At 43.8% G+C, this 18,940-nt stretch overlaps 1 protein-coding gene and 1 non-coding gene across 2 annotated transcripts; both read left to right on the forward strand.

Annotated features, from left to right (window-relative positions):
• The first annotated feature begins 14,238 nt into the window (after positions 1 to 14,238).
• Positions 14,239 to 17,963, forward strand: LOC123444126 (D-glycerate 3-kinase, chloroplastic). The gene is made up of 12 exons (XM_045120744.1): positions 14,239 to 14,487; positions 14,946 to 15,307; positions 15,755 to 15,834; positions 15,918 to 15,969; positions 16,075 to 16,116; positions 16,215 to 16,293; positions 16,479 to 16,510; positions 16,590 to 16,658; positions 16,741 to 16,815; positions 16,893 to 17,009; positions 17,101 to 17,151; positions 17,617 to 17,963. The coding sequence occupies exons 1-12, from the start codon at positions 14,337 to 14,339 to the stop codon at positions 17,758 to 17,760; spliced, it is 1,254 nt and encodes a 417-aa protein (XP_044976679.1). The 5' UTR covers positions 14,239 to 14,336; the 3' UTR covers positions 17,761 to 17,963.
• An 892-nt stretch (positions 17,964 to 18,855) lies between these two features.
• Positions 18,856 to 18,928, forward strand: TRNAE-CUC. The gene has a single exon. It is a non-coding gene; the product is annotated as a tRNA-Glu (tRNA).
• Positions 18,929 to 18,940: the final 12 nt, after the last annotated feature.

An 18,940-nucleotide genomic window follows, 5' to 3' on the forward strand; every position in this document is an offset into this window, starting at 1 on the left:
TCAAATATATCACATCATGTCTATGTCTATATCACATCACAAGCATACCCTGCAAAAACAAGTTAGATGTCCTCTAATTTGTTGTTGCATGTTTTATGTGGCAGCTATGGGTATCTAGTATGATCGCATCTTACTTAAGCAAAAACCACAATGGAGATGTGCAAATTGCTATTTAACCTCTCTCCAAGGACCGCCTCGGTCAAATCCAATTCAACTAAAGTTGAAGAAACAGGCACCCACCAGTCACCTTTATGCAACAAGTTGCATGTTGGTCGGTGAAATCAGTCTCTCGTAAGCGTACGAGTAATGTCGGTCTGGGCCGCTTCAATCCAACAATACCGCCGAATCGAGAAAAGACAAAGAAGGGCAGAAAATCGAACATCAACGCCCACAAAACCTTTTGTGTTCTACTCAAGATAACATCTACGCATGAACCTAGCTCATGATGCCACTGTTGGGGAACGTTGCATGGGAAACAAAAAATTTCCTACGCACACGAAGACCTATCATGGTGATGTTCATCTACGAGAGGAGATTAGATCCACATACCCTTGTAGATCGCTAAGCTTCACTAAGCGAGAAGCATTAAGAAATGCGGTTGATGTACGGGTACAGCTTCGTGATTCAAATCATCGTCGTCCCACGATCCGTTCTGATCTAGCGTCGAACGGACGACACCTGTGCGTTCAGCACACGTACAGCTCGATGAGGATCTCGTCCTTCTTGATCCAGCAAGAGAGATGGCGAAGTAGATGATTTCTCCCGCAACCTCACGGCACGCCGGTGGTGGTGATGATCTACTCCTGCAGGGCTCCGCCCGAGCTCCGCAGAAATCCGATCTAGAGGACGAACTACGTGGTATAGGTTTGAGTTGCACGTGGCAAAGTTGTGTCTCAAAAAGCCCTAAAACCACCAATATATATAGGATGAGGGGAGGGGCTAGCCTTGGGGCTCAAGGGAGCCCCAAGGGCACCGGCCGAGAGGAGGAGGTGGACTCCCACCCCAATTCGGTTTGGGAGAAGGAGTCCACTCATTCCTTCCCACCTCCCTCTTTCCTTGTTTTTCTTTTCCTTTGGTTTTTTCCACTTGTGGCGCCATGACCCTCTTGGGATGGCCTCACCAGCCCACTAAGGTCTGGTGCGCCACCCTAGGGTCACTGGGCTCACTCCCGGGTGAATACCCGGAACCCATTCGTCACTCCCGGTACACTGCCGCTAATGCCCGAAAACTTTTCGGTAACCAAATGAAACCATCCTATATATAAATCTCCATTTCCGGACCATTCTGGAAACCCTCGTGACGTCCGTGATCTCATCCGGGACTCCGAACAACCTTCGGTCACCAACACATATAACTCAACTATACTAAAATATCATCGATCCTTAAGTTTGCAGACCCCGCGGGTTCGAGAACTATGTAGACAAGACCCGAGACACTCCTCGGTCAATATCCAATAGCGGGACCTGGATGTCCATATTGGATCCTACATATTCTACGAAGATCTTATCGGTTGAACCTCTGTGCCAAGGATTCATATAATCCCGTATATCATTCCCTTTGTCCTTCGGTATGTTACTTGCCCGAGATTTGATCGTCAGTATCCGTATACCTATTTTAATCTCGTTACTGGCAAGTCTCTTTACTTATTCTTTAATACAAGAACCCCTGACTTACAATTGAGTCATATTGCTTGCAAGGCTTGTATGTGATGTTGTATTACCGAGTGGGCCCCAAGATACCTCTCCGTCACACGGAGTGACAAATCACAGTCTTGATCCATGGTAACTCAACGGACACCTTCGGAGATACGTGTAGAGCACCTTTATAGTCACCCAGTAACGTTGTGACGTTTGATACACACAAGGTATTCCTCCGATGTCAGTGAGTTACATGATCTCATGGTCATAGGAATGAGTACTTGACAAGCAGAAAACAGTAGCAACAAAATGACACGATCACATGCTACGTCTATAATATGGGTCTTGTCCATCACATGATTCTCCTAATGATGTCATCCAGTTATCAAGTGACAACACTTGCATATGGTCAGAAAACCATAACCATCCTTGAACAACTGGCTAGGCTACTAGAGGCTTGCTATGGACATTATTTTGTTTATGTATCCACACATGTATCTATGTTTTCATTCAATACAATTATAGCATGGATAATAAATGATTATCTTGAAATAGAAAATATAATAATAACTATTTTATCATTGCCTCTAGGGCATATTTCCAACATAGGGGCTATCAGTATCTTCCATGCTAAGTAGGTTATTCTCAAGATATGTGTTGATTCACCATCATTCACGAGAAAGTGGCTGGTAACCGGGATGCCCAGTTCCATGCTCAAAGTCAAATCAAGTTTAATGAAACAAAACTCCCCCGGGATTGTTATTTGTATGGACGGTACCCGTGGATTCGGCCCGTCGTGGAGTGTGATCGATTGGTAGAGGGGGAGTTAAAACTTTACTTTTCTGTTTGGGAACCGCCTATGATGTATTTAGCATGGAAGATATTGATATCTCTCAATTGTTATGTTGACAATGAAAGCATACCACCCAAAAATTTGATTTATCTCAGTTTTAAAGCTCAAGCTCAAGCACCTCTGCAAATCAATGCTTCCCTCTGCGAAGGGCCTATCTATTTTACTTTTCTGTTGAGTCGTCCTCTTCTCATAAAAGCACCAACTATAGATAGCATAATTGTCATTCTGAGTGTAATATGCATTGTCCCAAAGCACCACATTGTCTTCTGCATGATTGTGATATTGCTTATTCTGAAATATTTATTTCTAGTCTCCTTTAATACTCCGAAGGAGCGTCTGCATTTATGTTTTGCTTCACTCATGGGGGCTAGCGAGATACCACTCTAGTATATCCAAGTCATGTGCATTGTGATCTCGTTATGATTTTCAATTACATATTACTCTTTCTTAGTTGTTTGAAACTCTTCACATGATCGTAGGATTGCTTCGTGTATTGTTTTTGTAGCATTACTGCAATACTTGTTGGACTTGATCGTAGTGCATGCTTATATACATCCGATGAAGCAAAAGAGTTTGTCAAGTTTTCTTTGTCGCGTTCAGTTCGTTGAACTGAATTTCTTGAGGACAAGCAATATGCTAAGCTTGGGGGAGTTGATACGTCTCAAACGTATCGACTTTTCCAAACACTTCTTCTATTGTTTTGGCCTCATTCTTGCATGATTTGAATGAAACTAACCCGGACTGACGTTGTTTTCACCACAGCTGCCTGTATCATTTTCTTGTGTGTAGGAAAATGGATATTTAGACGTCCCAGAAAATTCCCATAAAAAATAGAGAAAATCCACGCACCGGAAGGGAGCATGGGCCAGAAGATGGGCCAGAGGGGAGCCACACGGCCCCCAGGTGACCTGCTGGCGCGGCCTGCTCCCTGGCCGCGCTCGGAGGCCGCCTGGGTGGGGGCCACCCCCTCTGGTGCCCTACTTTGGCTCCAATTTTTACCCGTGATGAGGAAATTCCAGAACAGAAGTCGTTTTGCAAGTTCTCGATGCAGAGCCGCCGTCACCCTCGGTTCTTCTTCGGGAGAGCTAATCTGGAGGCTGTTTTGGCCTCCGGAGAGGGGAAATCGTCGCCATCGTCATCACCATTACCACTCCACCATACTTGCATGGCTTCTCCCATCATGTGTGAGTAATTCCATGCTGTAGGTGAAGGGTATGGGTGAGATTGGATGAGTTAGATCATGTAATAGTTCGTTGGATTGTTGGGGGCATGTTGCCTATCATCTACTATGATGTTTATCATCTTTGCTACTAATTGTTACTCTTAATGCTTGTCACTTTGGACCCGAGTTCCATGATTTTAGATCTGAATACCTTATGTTTTCATGAATATATTTGTGTTCTATATCCTATCTATGAGTAGTATGCACCTATTATAGTCTGGAACCGGTGATCCCAATGGTGACAGCTTGGGACACCAAAGGGGATGGGCTATAGTTTGAGGATTCCATGTATCCAGTAATTGTTAATGCTTTGTTCCGGTGCTCTTTGACAGGAGCACCTTAATATCCATAAGTTCCATTTGGCCCCGTTGATAGCGGGATGGTAGGACAAAAGATGACGTGCAAGTTCTTATTGCAAGCACGTACGGCTACCTCGGGATACATGCCTAATGTTTGATATATGCTTAGATGATCATTACTTTTCTATGTTCCTTGCCCCAAGTTAAATACATGATATCTCTCATCCATGATCAACCATCCATCTCCTTAGCCTACAGTGTTTTAATCCTGCTGGTCACAAGTAGCTTTACTTTCACTGTTTTACTTTCGTTGATTTGCTTCTATTATTTCCATTGCCACCATCACCTCCATATCACCGTTGCTACTAATATTTCGTTGCCAAGCAAGTATCATTCAGGTGTGGTTGAATTGACAACTCAACTGTTAAAGCTTATAAATATTCTTTGGCTCTCCTTGTGTCGAATCAATAAATTGGGTTAACTTACCCGCGAAGACTGTTGCGATCCCCTACACTTGTGGGTTATCAAATGGTAAAAGAAAAATTCCAATATACACTCGGGAATACTCCTATAAGATCAAATCCAACGTGGCGACCCATTTCGTCCGCCGCCGTCCGTTTGGGTCCGCGCGGACACAAAAGACGGCCCAGCGCATCGACCCAAACGGACGCGCGTCCGCTTTTCGTCCACCTGCCGGCCCATTTCCGACCCAATTTTGAGCCTAATTTGGATCGGCGCGAACATAAGCGGGACGCGGACGACACGCGCTTTCTCCATCCCCTCGCCCGCCAGTCGGTGGCACATTGCTTGTTCTCCACCCCTACCGACAACGTCGAGAGCTAGCCCTCGCCCCGGCCCCAGCCCCGTCATCGCCGCCGCCCAGTTCCAGTGACTCCTCACTCCTCCCGTACATGTTGATACGTCCCAAACGTATCTATAAGTTTTGCTTGTTCCATGATCTTTTGGGTGACACTCTTATATGTTTTGCTACACTTTTATATCATTTTACACATATTTGGACTAACCTACTAACTCAGTGCACCCAGTGTTAGTTTCTGTCTGCTAATGTCTATTTTGCACGGGCTTTTACCCAATTTTTTGAAGCCCAAAAAAATCCAGAAAAAATATATCAAAAATTAGCGAAACAGAAGCTTCCTGATCACCGAAGGAGGGCCAGAGGGGGGCCAGGGGCCTCCCAGGCGGCCTACTGGCGCGGCCAGGCCCTAGGCCACGCCAGGAGGTTGCCTGGGTGGGTCCCACCTCCTCCGGTGCCCTCCTTTGGCCTATATTTAGAGTTCCGTGAGGAAACCCTTGCATACTTCCTGGAATCGCGAATTTCTCCATCGTTCCATGGCCGTAGCGCTTCCCAGATCGGGAGCGTCAGGAGACCTCTTCCCGGTACCCTGCGGGAGGGAGGATTGACCTTCGGGAGCTTCTCCACCGCCATGGACGCTTCCCGGACGTGCCGTGAGTAGTCCTCCTTGGACCATGAGTCCACGACCAGTAGCTATGTGATGTCTTCTCTCCAGTCTTGTGCTTCAATGGTTAGTCCTTGTGAGCTGCCCTACATGATCAAGGCATCTATGTAATTCTCTTGCTTTTGCTATGCTCGGTTTGTTGGGACCCGATGGATTATGAGATTATGTTCAAATTGTTATGAGTTATATATTTGATTATCCTTTTATATTATGTTCCTTAGTGATTCATGCAAGTTCTCCGTTGCTTTTTATTGCTTTGGCCAAGTAGTAGATCGTAACTCCAAGAGGGAGCGCTATGCATGATTGTGGGTTCGGGCCCCTCGATGTCTAGCTTGAGTGACAAAAACATGAGACTAGGGGATGTGCTTGTTGCCACAAGGGAGAAACCAACGGTGCTTGTGACCATGGTTTCAAGGATTGTTTACCTTACCCATAGTTCGTTAATGAAGTTGTCCGTTGTTTTGAGTTTACACTTTGGATGGGGATCGCAACTTAATACCGGAGAGATGTTCTCGATAGATATCTCAAGCTAGATGATTAGTAAGTATATGCTGATGAATAAACAATCTACTTGTCTTGGCATACTGCCCATTACTATTGAAACTCTAACTATCAAGGAGCATAATTAGCATTGCGGTGCGATCATAATTCTGTCAATTACCCAACTGTGATTTGTTTACCCTAGCATAGTTGTTTATCGTCTTTTGGGAGAGAGACATCACTAGCGAACATCATGTGACTTCGGTCCATATCACCATCATTGTTTACACCTACATCATTTACCACTTTCATTTACTTTTCCGTTGCAATCACTATTACCTTCCCGCTTGTGTTTTGATCCTTTGCAAACTACAAGGTCGGAGAGATTGATAACCTCCCTGTACTCGCTGGGAGCAAAGTTATTTGTTGTGTGTGCAGCTCCACGTCTTCTGCTAGCGCCAGGGTGGAAGGCACCTACTTGTTGGTCCTAGGAGTCCTACTAGTTCTATAAACCTTATAGTCTCTGTGTGAGGGAAATTTGTTGTTGACTACATGTCCAGCTTCCACCTGGGGTATTCAACGAGGGGCGAGAAGTATATACATCAACTCGTCATCACCTGCCCAGCGCTACCCACGCCGTTGGGCCGCCACAGCTTCCCCGACCCCAATCCACCGTTGTCGTTCAGCTTCGTCGTCCATGCCCGCAAGCTGTTTGACAGTTTGCCTCAAGGTACAAATGGACTGCGCCCGACGAGTTATTTTTCCATATGTTCTGTATGACTCCGACAATTCCTCATCCGACGATGAGGAGATGCTTCTTGTTGTGTTGGTTCATGACCACCTTAATAGGTAGTGGCCGTTGTTCCTGGGCTCGATTTCGGGCCATGTTCCGGCGTTGAATCGCAACCGACAGAGCGGTCATTTCCTTCTATGGAAGGACTACTTTGACACAAACAATCTGCAGTTTAAACATCAAAAATTCCGACGTTGTTTCCGTATGGCTAGGAATGTTGACAACCTCTCTGTACTCGTTAGGAGCAAAGTTATTTGTTGTGTGTGCAGGTCCACGTCTTCTGCTAGCGCCAGGGTGGAAGACATCTACTTGTTGATCCTAGGAGTCCTACTGGTTCGATAAACCTTACAGTCTCCGTGTGAGGGAAATTTGCTGCTGACTACATCTCCACCTTCCACTTGGGGTATCCAACGAGGGGAGATAAGTATATACATCAACTCATCATCAAGCTAATTTATGGCGTCGTTGTCGGGGACTCCACTCTTCAAGATAGGGGAGTTGCACACTATCTTTTACCTTTGCTTTTTAGTCTTGTTAGTTTGCTTTCTAGTTTTTGCTTTAGAGTCTTATACCAAAAACCACACAAAAATTAGTTACTTTGCTTTGTTTAGTGAGTATGCCTAAATCCTTTGTCTCTAGTGTCGCACCCGAAGGAGAGATTCTCACCTTCAAACAAAGGGTTGGAGAAAGTTTAAAAGATGCTTGGTATAGAATTAAAAATTCTCAAGATAGAGCCACCAAGAAGAAATCCACCACTATTTTGCTTAGAAATTTTTATGTTGGTATTACTTCTTGGCATAGGTTTCTTCTAGACACGGCAATAGGAGGGAATTTCTTGGAAGCTCTCGTTGGGGAGGCTCTTAACGTTATGGAAAATCTTGTCGGAATCCCACCAAATGTTGACATAAACGATGATATCACTTTATCTCATGTTATGGGTAAACTTGAGAAAATAGAGCTAGAGATGCCAATCATGAGTAAGATCAATGAAGTAGATCGTAGGATTCAAGGGAACTTAAGTAGACTTGATAGCTCCATGAACAAAATTTATAAAATTTTGGAGACCCTTAAATCCCATGATGTGGATCCTTCTAGGATTGATAAGATCGAGGATATTTTTGAAACTTTAGGAACTACTCTATCCTCCATCAAGACTGAAAAGGTAGAAACTCCCGCAAGGAAGGGACCTAGGTTCGTTAACTTACCCAAAGTTCCTCTACCCAAAACAAGTATACCTATTGCTAAGGGTTTTGAAACTGTGAAGACCTTGGAAGAGATACCTCTCTTAAATAGAATTAGAAATGAAATTCCCATTTGTCTTACTACCTTTGCTTTTGCTCCTAGAAGTGTTGCCACTAAGCCTCTCTTTAAGAGTCCTCTTAATACTAGTTGTATTATTGAAGAGCTCTTTGATGATCTTGATGATGGTTCAATTGATACAACTTGATCTTCTTTCATTGTGCCTAGCTCAAAGGCATAAAAGAAAGCGCTTGTTGAGAGACAACCCAATTTGTTTTTTACTTTCTGTTTTAGTGGTCTTGATGTGTGTTAATACTGTAGCAACATCATTGTATCTTTATTTTTAAGCTTTGTGCCAAGTTATAGCCTCTGATTGCAAGAAAGTTCAAAAGTTGTGACATGCTGCCCAAAAAACAGATTTTGTCTGCTTGACGGAAAAAAATCGCCAAAAATCACCAGATCGTCTTTTTGATCTGAATGTTTTTACAGCATACTCTATATATTTTTCTTTCTGGCATCTATTCTGACTTTTTTGATTTGAGTGGCAGAAGTGCCCCGAATAAATTATTTACTACCTGTTGTTCTGTTTTTCACAGATTCTGCCATGTTTTGTGTTTTCATTGTTTTGCAAATCCTAAGCTTGCTTTTTATTTCCAAAACCCCTTTGGCATTCATAAGAAGCAGTAGCTTTTCATGAAAATATTTATTTCGAGCAGGTATTGAATTATTTTATTAAGGGAACTAACCACTCTAATCAGCTTATGATGAGTTTCGTATGAAGTGAGTTTTCAAGTATGCGATGGGAGAGATGATGAAATAAGATACATGAGTGTCAAGCGCTCAAGCTTGGGGATGCCCCCATGCACCCCCAAGAAATATTCAAGGAGACTCAAGCGTCTAAGCTTGGGGATGCCCCCGTGCATCCCCTTCTCTGTCATCAATCATCAGTTCGTCCATCTCCATGCTATATTTTTATCACTTCATATGTTATGTGCTATGCTTGGAGCGTCCCGTTATTTGCTTTTTAGTTTGTTTTAGTTTTTCTTTCTGTTCATAACAAGTCGGAACCTAGCCTACCTTGTTCGGGAAACACACACGCTCCATTCCACTCTAGAACACAACATAGTTTTCATGCTTATCTTTTTATGTGTGTTCTTCATCTTTTCGTAGATACTGTCATGCTAGCTGTTAGTTTTCATGCTTATATTTTTAAGAGATTTTATTTAGGTTGATTTTGGAACTCTCTTGAGTTGTCATGCTTACCTTGTTTAGAGAGTTGGCTCATTGCACTGAGTTGTGTGTCTTGCATGAGTAGGTAACTGAGGTTGCTATTTAAGTATAGTAGTAACTTGCAATAGTTTTGAGGTATTGATTTGACTAATGTTTGGACTAGTGGTGCCAAGAGCTTGAGCCTATTAGTGATAGGTGTCGTATTTTGGGAAATCTGTGTGTTTTTTGAAAACTAAAAATTAGTTGAGAACTCTAGCTACTAAATTTATCGCTAACCTCTGGATGGGTTGGAATATATAGAGTACCCTCACGTTACCATGAGTCGAGGATGCGCAAGGATAACCAAACCCCCAAACACTCCTCCTCGGGGTACTTGTTTCCTTGTGAATTTCCTAACTAGATAGAGAGTTACCGATAATAAGTGTATGAGTTCTTCGGACTAATGTGAGTATTCGATTGTTGGCACTTCCACCATCCATATTTTGCTAGCCTCTTCGTTACCGTGCATTTCCCTTTCTCACATTGAGAGTTGGTGCAAACTCCACCGGTGCATCCAAACCCCATGACATGATACACTCTGTCATACATAAGCCTCATTATATCTTTCCTCAAAACAGCCACCATGCCTACCTATTAAGGCATTTCCATAGCCTTTCCGAGATACATTGCCATGCAACATCCACCATCTCATGACTTGATCTTCATGTCATACATGCTTTTGCTTGATCATAGAGCCACATGATAGTTGGGCCTTGCTCAAAATTATTGCTACATGACGCGCTAGTATCATTGCATATCCTGCTACACTGGCAGAGGCATACATTTGCATACATCATGATAGTTTTCACTTATCTTTATGTTGAGTACTTCTTATAAAGTTTGATGATTTTTCTTTTTATTCATGTAAAACATAGAGTGTTGCCCTTAAGTGAGGAAAATATCCCAAAGTGGACAAAACAAAAGATCCCAAAAAGGACAAATGAGAGATAAAAGAAAGAGCCAAAGAGGCCACAAAAATTAAAAGAAAAAGAAAAAGAAATAAAAAGAGAGAAGGGGGCAACACTACTATTCCTTTTGAAAGATCCACACTTGTACTCCATTATTATATTGGTACTACATAGAGATTATCATTCATGCATAACTACGTGGGGACCCTTACACTATAGAACTTGTTTTGCATATTCCAATGATGAGCCTACTCAAATGAGCTCTAGGTCTTCATGAGAAAACAAGTTGGATGCACCCCCACTAGGTCCATTGGAGATCTTACCTTAGCTCATATGTGCATCCGTTACATGGCAATCCCTACTCCTCACATCATATCTATCATTTGGCTTTCTCTCGCCTATGGTTGTCCTCGTTGATGTGAGCCTTTCACACCTTTTTGTCTCCCTTCCCCATCATTATTCTATTTGCCATCCTAAGTGCCAACATATCTTACTTATGCTCATCCATTGCATGAGTGCTCAAAATCAAAAGGGAGAGGATCATTTTGACTTGTGCCTGACAAGTGGTCTGGGGATGAGTCAAAATAAGATTCCTAAGGAGACTAAGTGTGAGGTTTAGTAGATTGAGTTCTCAGTTAAAAAAATATATTTTTATCTCTGAACCCATCTCCCACTTCTTGCACGCAAACACCATTTGGAGACATTCGAGTCACGGACACCGAGGGCTCTTGCACCTTTATGTTCTTACTTTGCTAAATTCAATACTAGATATAGACTCTTGCTTGTTATTGTCTTGACTTGAATTGCATATCCTACTTGCTTTACTTTGAAGTTCTTATATGTGTGTTAGCATGTCACCACAGAAATTATTGTGTTATCGTTTATCTACTCAAGGACGAGCAGAAATTAAGCTTGGGGATGTTGATACGTCCCGAACGTATCTATAATTTCTGCTTGTTCCATGATCTTTTGGGTGACGTTTTTATATGTTTTGCTACACTTTTATATCATTTTACACATATTTGGACTAACCTACTAACTCAGTGCACCCAGTGCCACTTTTTGTCTGTTGATGTCTATTTTCCAAGGGCTTTTACCCAATTTTCCGAAGCCCGAAAAAATCCAAAAAATATATATAAAAAATCAGCAAAACAGAAGCTTTCGGATCACCGAAGGAGGGCCAGAGGGGTGCCAGGGGCCTCCCAAGCGGCCTGCTGGCGTGGCGAGGCCCTAGGTCGCGCCAAGAGGTCGCCTGGGTGGGTCCCACCTCCTCTGGTGCCCTCCTTTGGTCTATATTTAGAGTTCCGTGAGGAAACCCTTGCATACTTCCTGGAATCGCGAATTTCTCCATCGTTCCGCCGCCGCAGCGTTTCCAAGATCGGGAGCGTTAGGAGACCTCTTCCCGGCACCCTGTCGGAGGGAGGATTGACCTTCGGGAGCTTCTCCACCGCCATGGACGCTTCCCGGACGTGCCGTGAGTAGTCCTTCTTGGACCATGAGTCCATGACCAGTAGCTATGTGATGTCTTCTCTACAATCTTGTGCTACAATGGTTAGTCCTTGTGAGCTGCCCTACATGATCAAGGCATCTATGTAATTCTCTTGCTTTTGTGATGCTCGGTTTGTTGGGATCCGGTGGATTATGAGATTATGTTCAGATTGTTATGAGTTATATGTTTGATTATCCTTTTATATTATGTTCCTTAGTGATTAATGCATGTTCTCCGTTGCTTTTTATTGCTTTGGCCAAGTAGTAGATCGTAACTCCAAGAGGGAGCGTTATGCATGATTGTGGGTTCGGGCCCCTCGATGTCTAGCTTGAGTGACAGAAACATGAGATAGGGGATGTGCTTGTTGCCACCAGGGAGAACACAATGGTGCTTGTGACCACGGTTGCAAGGATTGTTTACCTTACGCATAGTTCGTTAATGCAGTTGTCCGTTGTTTTGAGTTTACACCTTGGGTGGGGCTCACAACTTAATACCGAAGAGATGTTCTGGATAGATATCTCAAGCTGGATGATTAGTAAGTAGATGCTGATGAATAAATGGTCTACTTGTCTTGGCGTACTGCCCATTACTATTGAACCTCTAACTACCAAGGAGCATAATTACCATTATTGTGCGATCATAATTCTGTCAATTGCCCAACTGTGATTTGTTTACCCTAGCATAGTTGTTTATCGTCTTTTGGGAGAGAGACATCACTAGCGAACATCATGTGACTCCAGTCCATATCACCATAATTGTTTACACCTCCATCATTTACCGCTTTCATTTACTTTTCCGTTGCAATCACTATTACCTTCCCGCTTGTGTTTTCATCCTTTGCAAACTACAAGGCTGGAGAGGTTGCCAACCTCTCTGTACTCGCTGGGAGCAAAGTTATTTGTTATGTGTGCAGGTCCATGTCTTCTGCTAGCGCAAGGGTGGAAGACACCTACTTGTTGATCCTAGGAGTCCTACTGGTTCGATAAACCTTACAGTCTCTGTGTGAGGGAAATTTGCTGCTGACTACATCTCCACCTTCCACCTGGGGTATCCAACGAGGCGCGAGAAGTATATACATCAACTCGTCATCACCTGCCCAGCGCTACCCACGTCGTCGGGCCACCACAGCTTCCCCAACCCCAATCCACCGTCGTGGGTCAGCTTCATCGTCCATGCCCGCAAGCTGTTCGACAGTTTGCCTCAAGGTACAAATGGACTGCGCCGACGAGTTCTTTTTCCATAATGTTTTGTGCGACTCCTACGATGAGGAGATGTTGCTTGTCGTGTTGGTTCATGACCACTTTAATAGGTAGTGGCCGTTGTTCCGGGGCTCGATTCCGGGCCATGTTCCGGCATTGAATCGCAACCGAGAGAGCGGCCATTTCCTTCTATGGAAGGACTACTTTGGCACAAGCAATCCGCTGTTTAAACATCAGAAATTCCGATGTCGTTTCCGTATGGCTAGGAATGTTTTCAACCGGATTCGAGAGGGGGTGGTCGGATACGAAGACTACTTCGAGTGCAAAGAGGATGTTATTGGAAAGATTGGTTTATCATCTTATCATAAATGCACCACAACTATCCGGATGCTTACTTACGGAATACCCAATGATCTTTTCAATGAGTACTTCCGTATGAGTGAGTCTACGTGCCTAGAGTCGTTGTACATATTCTGCAAGGCTGTGGTTGCAGTGTTTGGCGCTGAGTACTTGAGAGAGGCGACTGCTGCAGACACGTCTCGCTTGTGTGATCATGCACAATATGATCGTAGAGGATGAACGCTCGAAACGTCTCCACGATCAAGGATTTGAGTTTCAGGGTGACAATATGGTGCGTGAGCATGGCGGAGAAGCGACATCGTTTACACAGTTCATTCAGTTTCATCATGAAATGCGTGATTTGGAAACTCATATTCAGTTACAAGATGATTTAGTTGAGATATGTGGGATCATGTTGGCAATCAATAGGTGCGACTCGGCTACGCAGCGGCCGATAGGTTCCAGTCGGCTACGCCGCGGCGACGATGTATTATTCTTGTAAATAATTCAAACTGCATATTATTTGTCAAATTTAATAAAAAAATATATTATTTCAAAAAAGCTAGCTATTTTATAGACAATTTATTTTTTATTGAGCTTGTAAAACTTTGTTGTATTTTATTTTTAGATGTGAAACTATGCTATATCATTTGTTTAAAAAAAATATGTAAAATGTTTGCATTTGTTGAAAATCGGCTGCTAGCGGACCATGCGGACAAATATGGACGCGTTAAGAGCCCTGTCGACTCAAATTATAAAATGGACGGACATAGAACCGACGAACGACCTAAACGGAAAAAAGGACAAAATCACCGTCTTCGACAGGTTGAAGTTGCTCTAACTGAATTTGATCTCGAAATCATACAGAGCTATAAAACGTCTCTCCAATCCTGTTTCTGGAAATTTTGAGCACTTATAAGTTGGAGGAAAAAATAAAATGTGAATTTCATTTGGCTTTGGAAAGCGACCGCTGGCGTGCCGCCCTGCACGCACTGCATCGAGAGGCCGGCTGCACTCCGCGCCCAATCCTGAAAAATCCCCTCCGCTCCTCCGCCCCAAAATCTCGCACCCTCCAAGCACGTCAGTCCAGCCCTCGTCTCGTCTCGTGCCGTCTGCTCGGGACCAGGAGAGATGACGCCGCTCCACGCCGCCCCGCCGCCGCTCTCCGCGTCGGCTGCGGTCTCCTCATCCGCGCCACCGCCCCTCCTCGCCAAGCCTTACCATCCCAAGGCCGCTGCCCTCTGCTCACTCACCGTGACCGCCGCCACCCCGTCAAGAAAAGGTTAGGCCGGCGCTCCCGCCCATTTTCTTTCTCACACGAGAGACGACATTCCTTGGAATCCGTCGTCCGTGTTTGCTCGGTTTGTGCCGTGCTACCACTTGCCTTGCACTGTTGGCTTTTGCCGTGCTTGTTTTGTTTATTGTTGCCGGCTCCGTCTTGTCCCGCCGCAACTTCAGCGAGACGGATAAGAACGCTTGGACGGTGGATGCGATTCTTTTGTTCGTTTGATTTTTTTTAATTAACGAGGCGTACAAAGTGTCCCTCTTTCTGGTCAGTTGCGGATCCATTTTGGTCTTTTGTTAGTTCGATCGTCCTCGTTCAGGCCCTTGAAACTTCATGGATGGTAATCTTTGTTTCTTCACAACGGAAGGCGATTGCTGCTCGCGATGACTTGTAGATATCTCCTGCCATTTGCGGCTTTCCTTGACACGATCAAGTTTCTTGTTTCTTGGCGCCAGCTTTCCTCGCATGCCCGGATCACGGCCCGGCGGCCGGGCGGTCGCTGGCGCCGGCGCGCGGCGCTCCCGCCTCGTCCCCGGCGCTCATCTCGGCCGTGCAGGACCTGTACGAGTTCATCTGCAGCGGCCCGCTGGTGGACAGGATTGGCTACACTCGGGAGAAGATCGCCGAGTCCATCGACCGCTGGCTGTGGTGCGGCTCGCAGGTGAGCCGGTTGTTCCGCATCGACGAGCTCCGGCTGACGGACGCCGAGAAGTCGAGGATATACCACTTCTACATACCCGTCTTCCTCTGGTGCGAGGACCAGGTCGCCGATCACAGGTCAAAGTACAACGACGGCGACGAGATCCCGCCATTAGTGGTATGCATTTGATTCAATGCTAGTAATTATTTTCAGTTTTCACCTCATTAGTTCATAGGATAACTGTGTCCTCTAGTCTAGTGTCGGAACATCCAAATCTCTGGTGGCATCTTCCGGCCAGATGGACAGAGCACATATTCTTGTGCATTATTTCTTGCATCACACACCCAAGATGCTACTGCATTTGCCTTTAGCCAAACAAACACACCCAAGATGCTACTGCATTTGCCTTTAGCCAAACAAATGTCATAGGAAGCATATGCTGTCCAATGTCCACTACCATGAAAGTGGTTCTTGTGTGATTGATAAATCAAGAGTACCACAAAGCACAAAATCAGAAAACTCACCAGTATGATACCAGAGTATATATCAAGTTACAAGCATGAATAGATTTAGGTACTTCTGCTCACCTGCGTTTCATAAATGGATCATCTTTCTGTTTTGTAGATTGGGGTCAGCGCTCCCCAAGGCAGCGGGAAGACGACTCTTGTTTTCGCCCTTGATTTTCTTTTTCGGGTTTCTGGTAGGTGAGTCCTCATCATGTTGATTACCATGTGTTCTCTTTGCCTCTATGAATGGAATTTAAGAGCCAAACTGTTGTGTGCCTCAGGAACTCTGCCACATTATCTATCGATGACTTCTATTTGACTGCAGCAGAACAGGCATGAATATTCAGTGGAGCAATTAAATTCTGTTCTGGGAATTACATTTTTTTCTGCATATATCTGTTGAAATATCGATGATGATCGATGGATGCATATGTGCAGGGTAAACTGAGGGAAGCACATCCTGGAAATGCTCTTTTAGAGGTACAAGAACACCCCCATTAGTCAATTGTACTACCTGCGTTTTAGATATTTAGATACTGTTTAACATGAACTGAGAGTACCTGACCAAAACTTTACAGTTTCGTGGAAATGCTGGAAGCCACGATCTCCAATTCTCAGTTGAAACACTTGAGTCACTGATCAAACTAACAAAGGAAGGTATCGATTGTGAACAAGTCTCTATTTCATGGTCATTTCCGCAGTCTATTTTCTGTATTCTTTGGATTATTAAGGGTGCTGAATCCTAGTTTTTCTTTTTCTTTTTGAAGAAATGCATGCATCATAGATTCATATATAAAGAATATATTTTCACTGAAATTACTGTTGTTTTCAACAACATTTAGGTACGAAGATGAAGCTTCCACGGTATGACAAGGTAAAAGGTTGCAGTTATCTTAGCGTACCTTATGTTTATATTTGAGTAGCCAAATGATACACCTCAGATATCCATGTAGTCCGCTTTTGGTGGAAGAGGTGACCGGGCTGATCCTTCGACATGGCCAGAGGTTGAAGGGCCCACAGAGGTAATGTCATGTTTAGCTGAATAACATTTTGAGTTGAGACATGTGATTCTCAACTTCTCGCATTCCTGCTTTCCTTTCGTAGGTTGTTCTCTTTGAAGGATGGATGCTTGGATTTAAACCTCTTCCAAATGAAGTTGTAACAGCAGTGGATCCTCAGGTGAGTTTCTAGGATCATAACATTATTTGGTTTGTTTGTTATACTTTAATATGACTTGAACATGTTTCCTTCTTCAGCTCGAGGTGGTTAATAAGAACCTAGAAGCATACTATGACGCGTGGGACAGATTCATCGAGTCATGGATTGTCATAAAAATCAAGGAGCCTAACTGTGTATTTCAGTGGAGACTGCAGGTCGTTATCAGACTTATCCAACTAGTGGTCTCACAGTGTGTACAATAAAACAGTAAATTATTATTTTCTGATGCTGTTATTTTAATCGCAGGCAGAGGTAGCTATGAGAGCTGATGGTAAAACAGGAATGTCTGATGAGGAGGTGTGTTTCTCATGCTAATTCGTCCATTACAGCGACCTTCCTTTCCAGTTGGGTCATTTATTGGCGTCCTACTGGTTGCCAAGGAACAGCTCTCTGATCCTACATTGCCCAAGCAAAATTTGCCACCTGATAGATATAGCTCTTTCTGAGTTCTTAGCTGTGCGTTGTGACCAAACTGGATATAGTGCATCTCTCAAATCAGGACATACCGAGAGACAAGAGCCTATCTCCTGAATAAAATAAATCAGGACAAATGAGCAAATAAAAATGCAAAATGACTTGCAACAGCTTAATAATTGTGTCATAGTTGGACAATACTTAAGGCTATCAAATCATATTCGATTGACTTGTCCAATTTCTTCAGTAAACTACTTTATATCCTCAGAATAGTGTTTGCTTAGTCCATTGATGACTGTTCTTTCCAATGCTGTTGACTGGAAACATGAAAATTTGTAATTATTGCAGGTTATGGATTTTGTATCACGCTACCTACCAGCATACCATGCGTATTTGCCCACTCTATATAAAGAAGGACCAAATGGCGCGAAGGAAGACCATCTGCTGGTCATTGACATAGACGAAGAGAGGACTCCTATCTCTGGTAGTTGAGTGCTGAATGTACATTCTGAAATGGATATCTTGACTTGGTGGTTGAGCTTGGGATTTCTGATCTTTCTGAGACCACTTATGCCAAGCAAGCACCACCATCCTCTTGTTTCTTACGGCTTAAATATCTCCTAAACGTGTAAATTCGATGTATATCAAGTTGTGCTATCTATTTAAAGAAACTGGCATCCCATTTTTCCTTCCTATGTCACCCCTCTGTGTGCTAATTTTGTTTCCGAATTAGCGTTTTTGCAAATTGTCTGATTGAGTTCTGGGGGCATCATCCGATGCATTTCATTGTAAACGCATTCAGTGATGAGGCGCACACTTTGTATCACAATAGTTTAAGTCTTTTGCTGCATTCTCTTAAGCTTTTATCCTGTGCCACCATGAAAGCGTATCCGTTCATCTTAGTTACTTGTACCAACTTTAAATTGTCGCTGGTAGTTTTTTTTTCAAGGATACATCAAGTTGACACCTCACTACCCTTAATAGCCTCGCATTCTTTCACGCATGTTATTCTTGTGCTTCCACAACATCCATGCCAACTGTCCACACTTCTTTCCTTCGTTGTTTTTCAGGATTTAGCGACATCCACCAGTCCGCTAGCTTAGAGCCTACTTGCGGCATCCATTCCGGCTTGACCCAGTTGTCGGTGATTGCCGCCCAAACTTGCTTGGCTAGGACGCAACCGAGCGTTATATGACTGATGGTTTCCTGCTCTTGGTCGCAGAATGAACACGTGGACGGAAGAGGCAGCAGCCGTCTCTGGAGTCTATCAGTTGTCCAGCAGTGATTCCTTGCCGCGAGCCATACAAAGAACTTGGCGGATCCGGGTGCACGTGATTTCTAAATTTCGCTGTTAGTACGTTTATGTTTGTAGCTAAGAGTGTGCTAAAAGAGATTACATATGATTTTGAGCAATCCCCTGGTTAATTTCGATGAAAATAAAAACATAGACGCAAGTGCAGTACGTTTAACAATCATGGACTACATATTTCTACTATGTTATTATAAACAAATGATGGTGTTTTATGGAGGAAATTCCATTGTGAGCTAACGTGTATTTATATGTTCACCACCTGCAGGATAACGCAATCCGTCGTAGTCTAGGTGGTTAGGATACTCGGCTCTCACCCGAGAGACCCGGGTTCAAGTCCCGGCGACGGAATATTTTTATTTT

Source organism: Hordeum vulgare, chromosome 3H, assembly GCF_904849725.1.
Source record: "Hordeum vulgare subsp. vulgare chromosome 3H, MorexV3_pseudomolecules_assembly, whole genome shotgun sequence".
NCBI lineage: Eukaryota > Viridiplantae > Streptophyta > Magnoliopsida > Poales > Poaceae > Hordeum > Hordeum vulgare.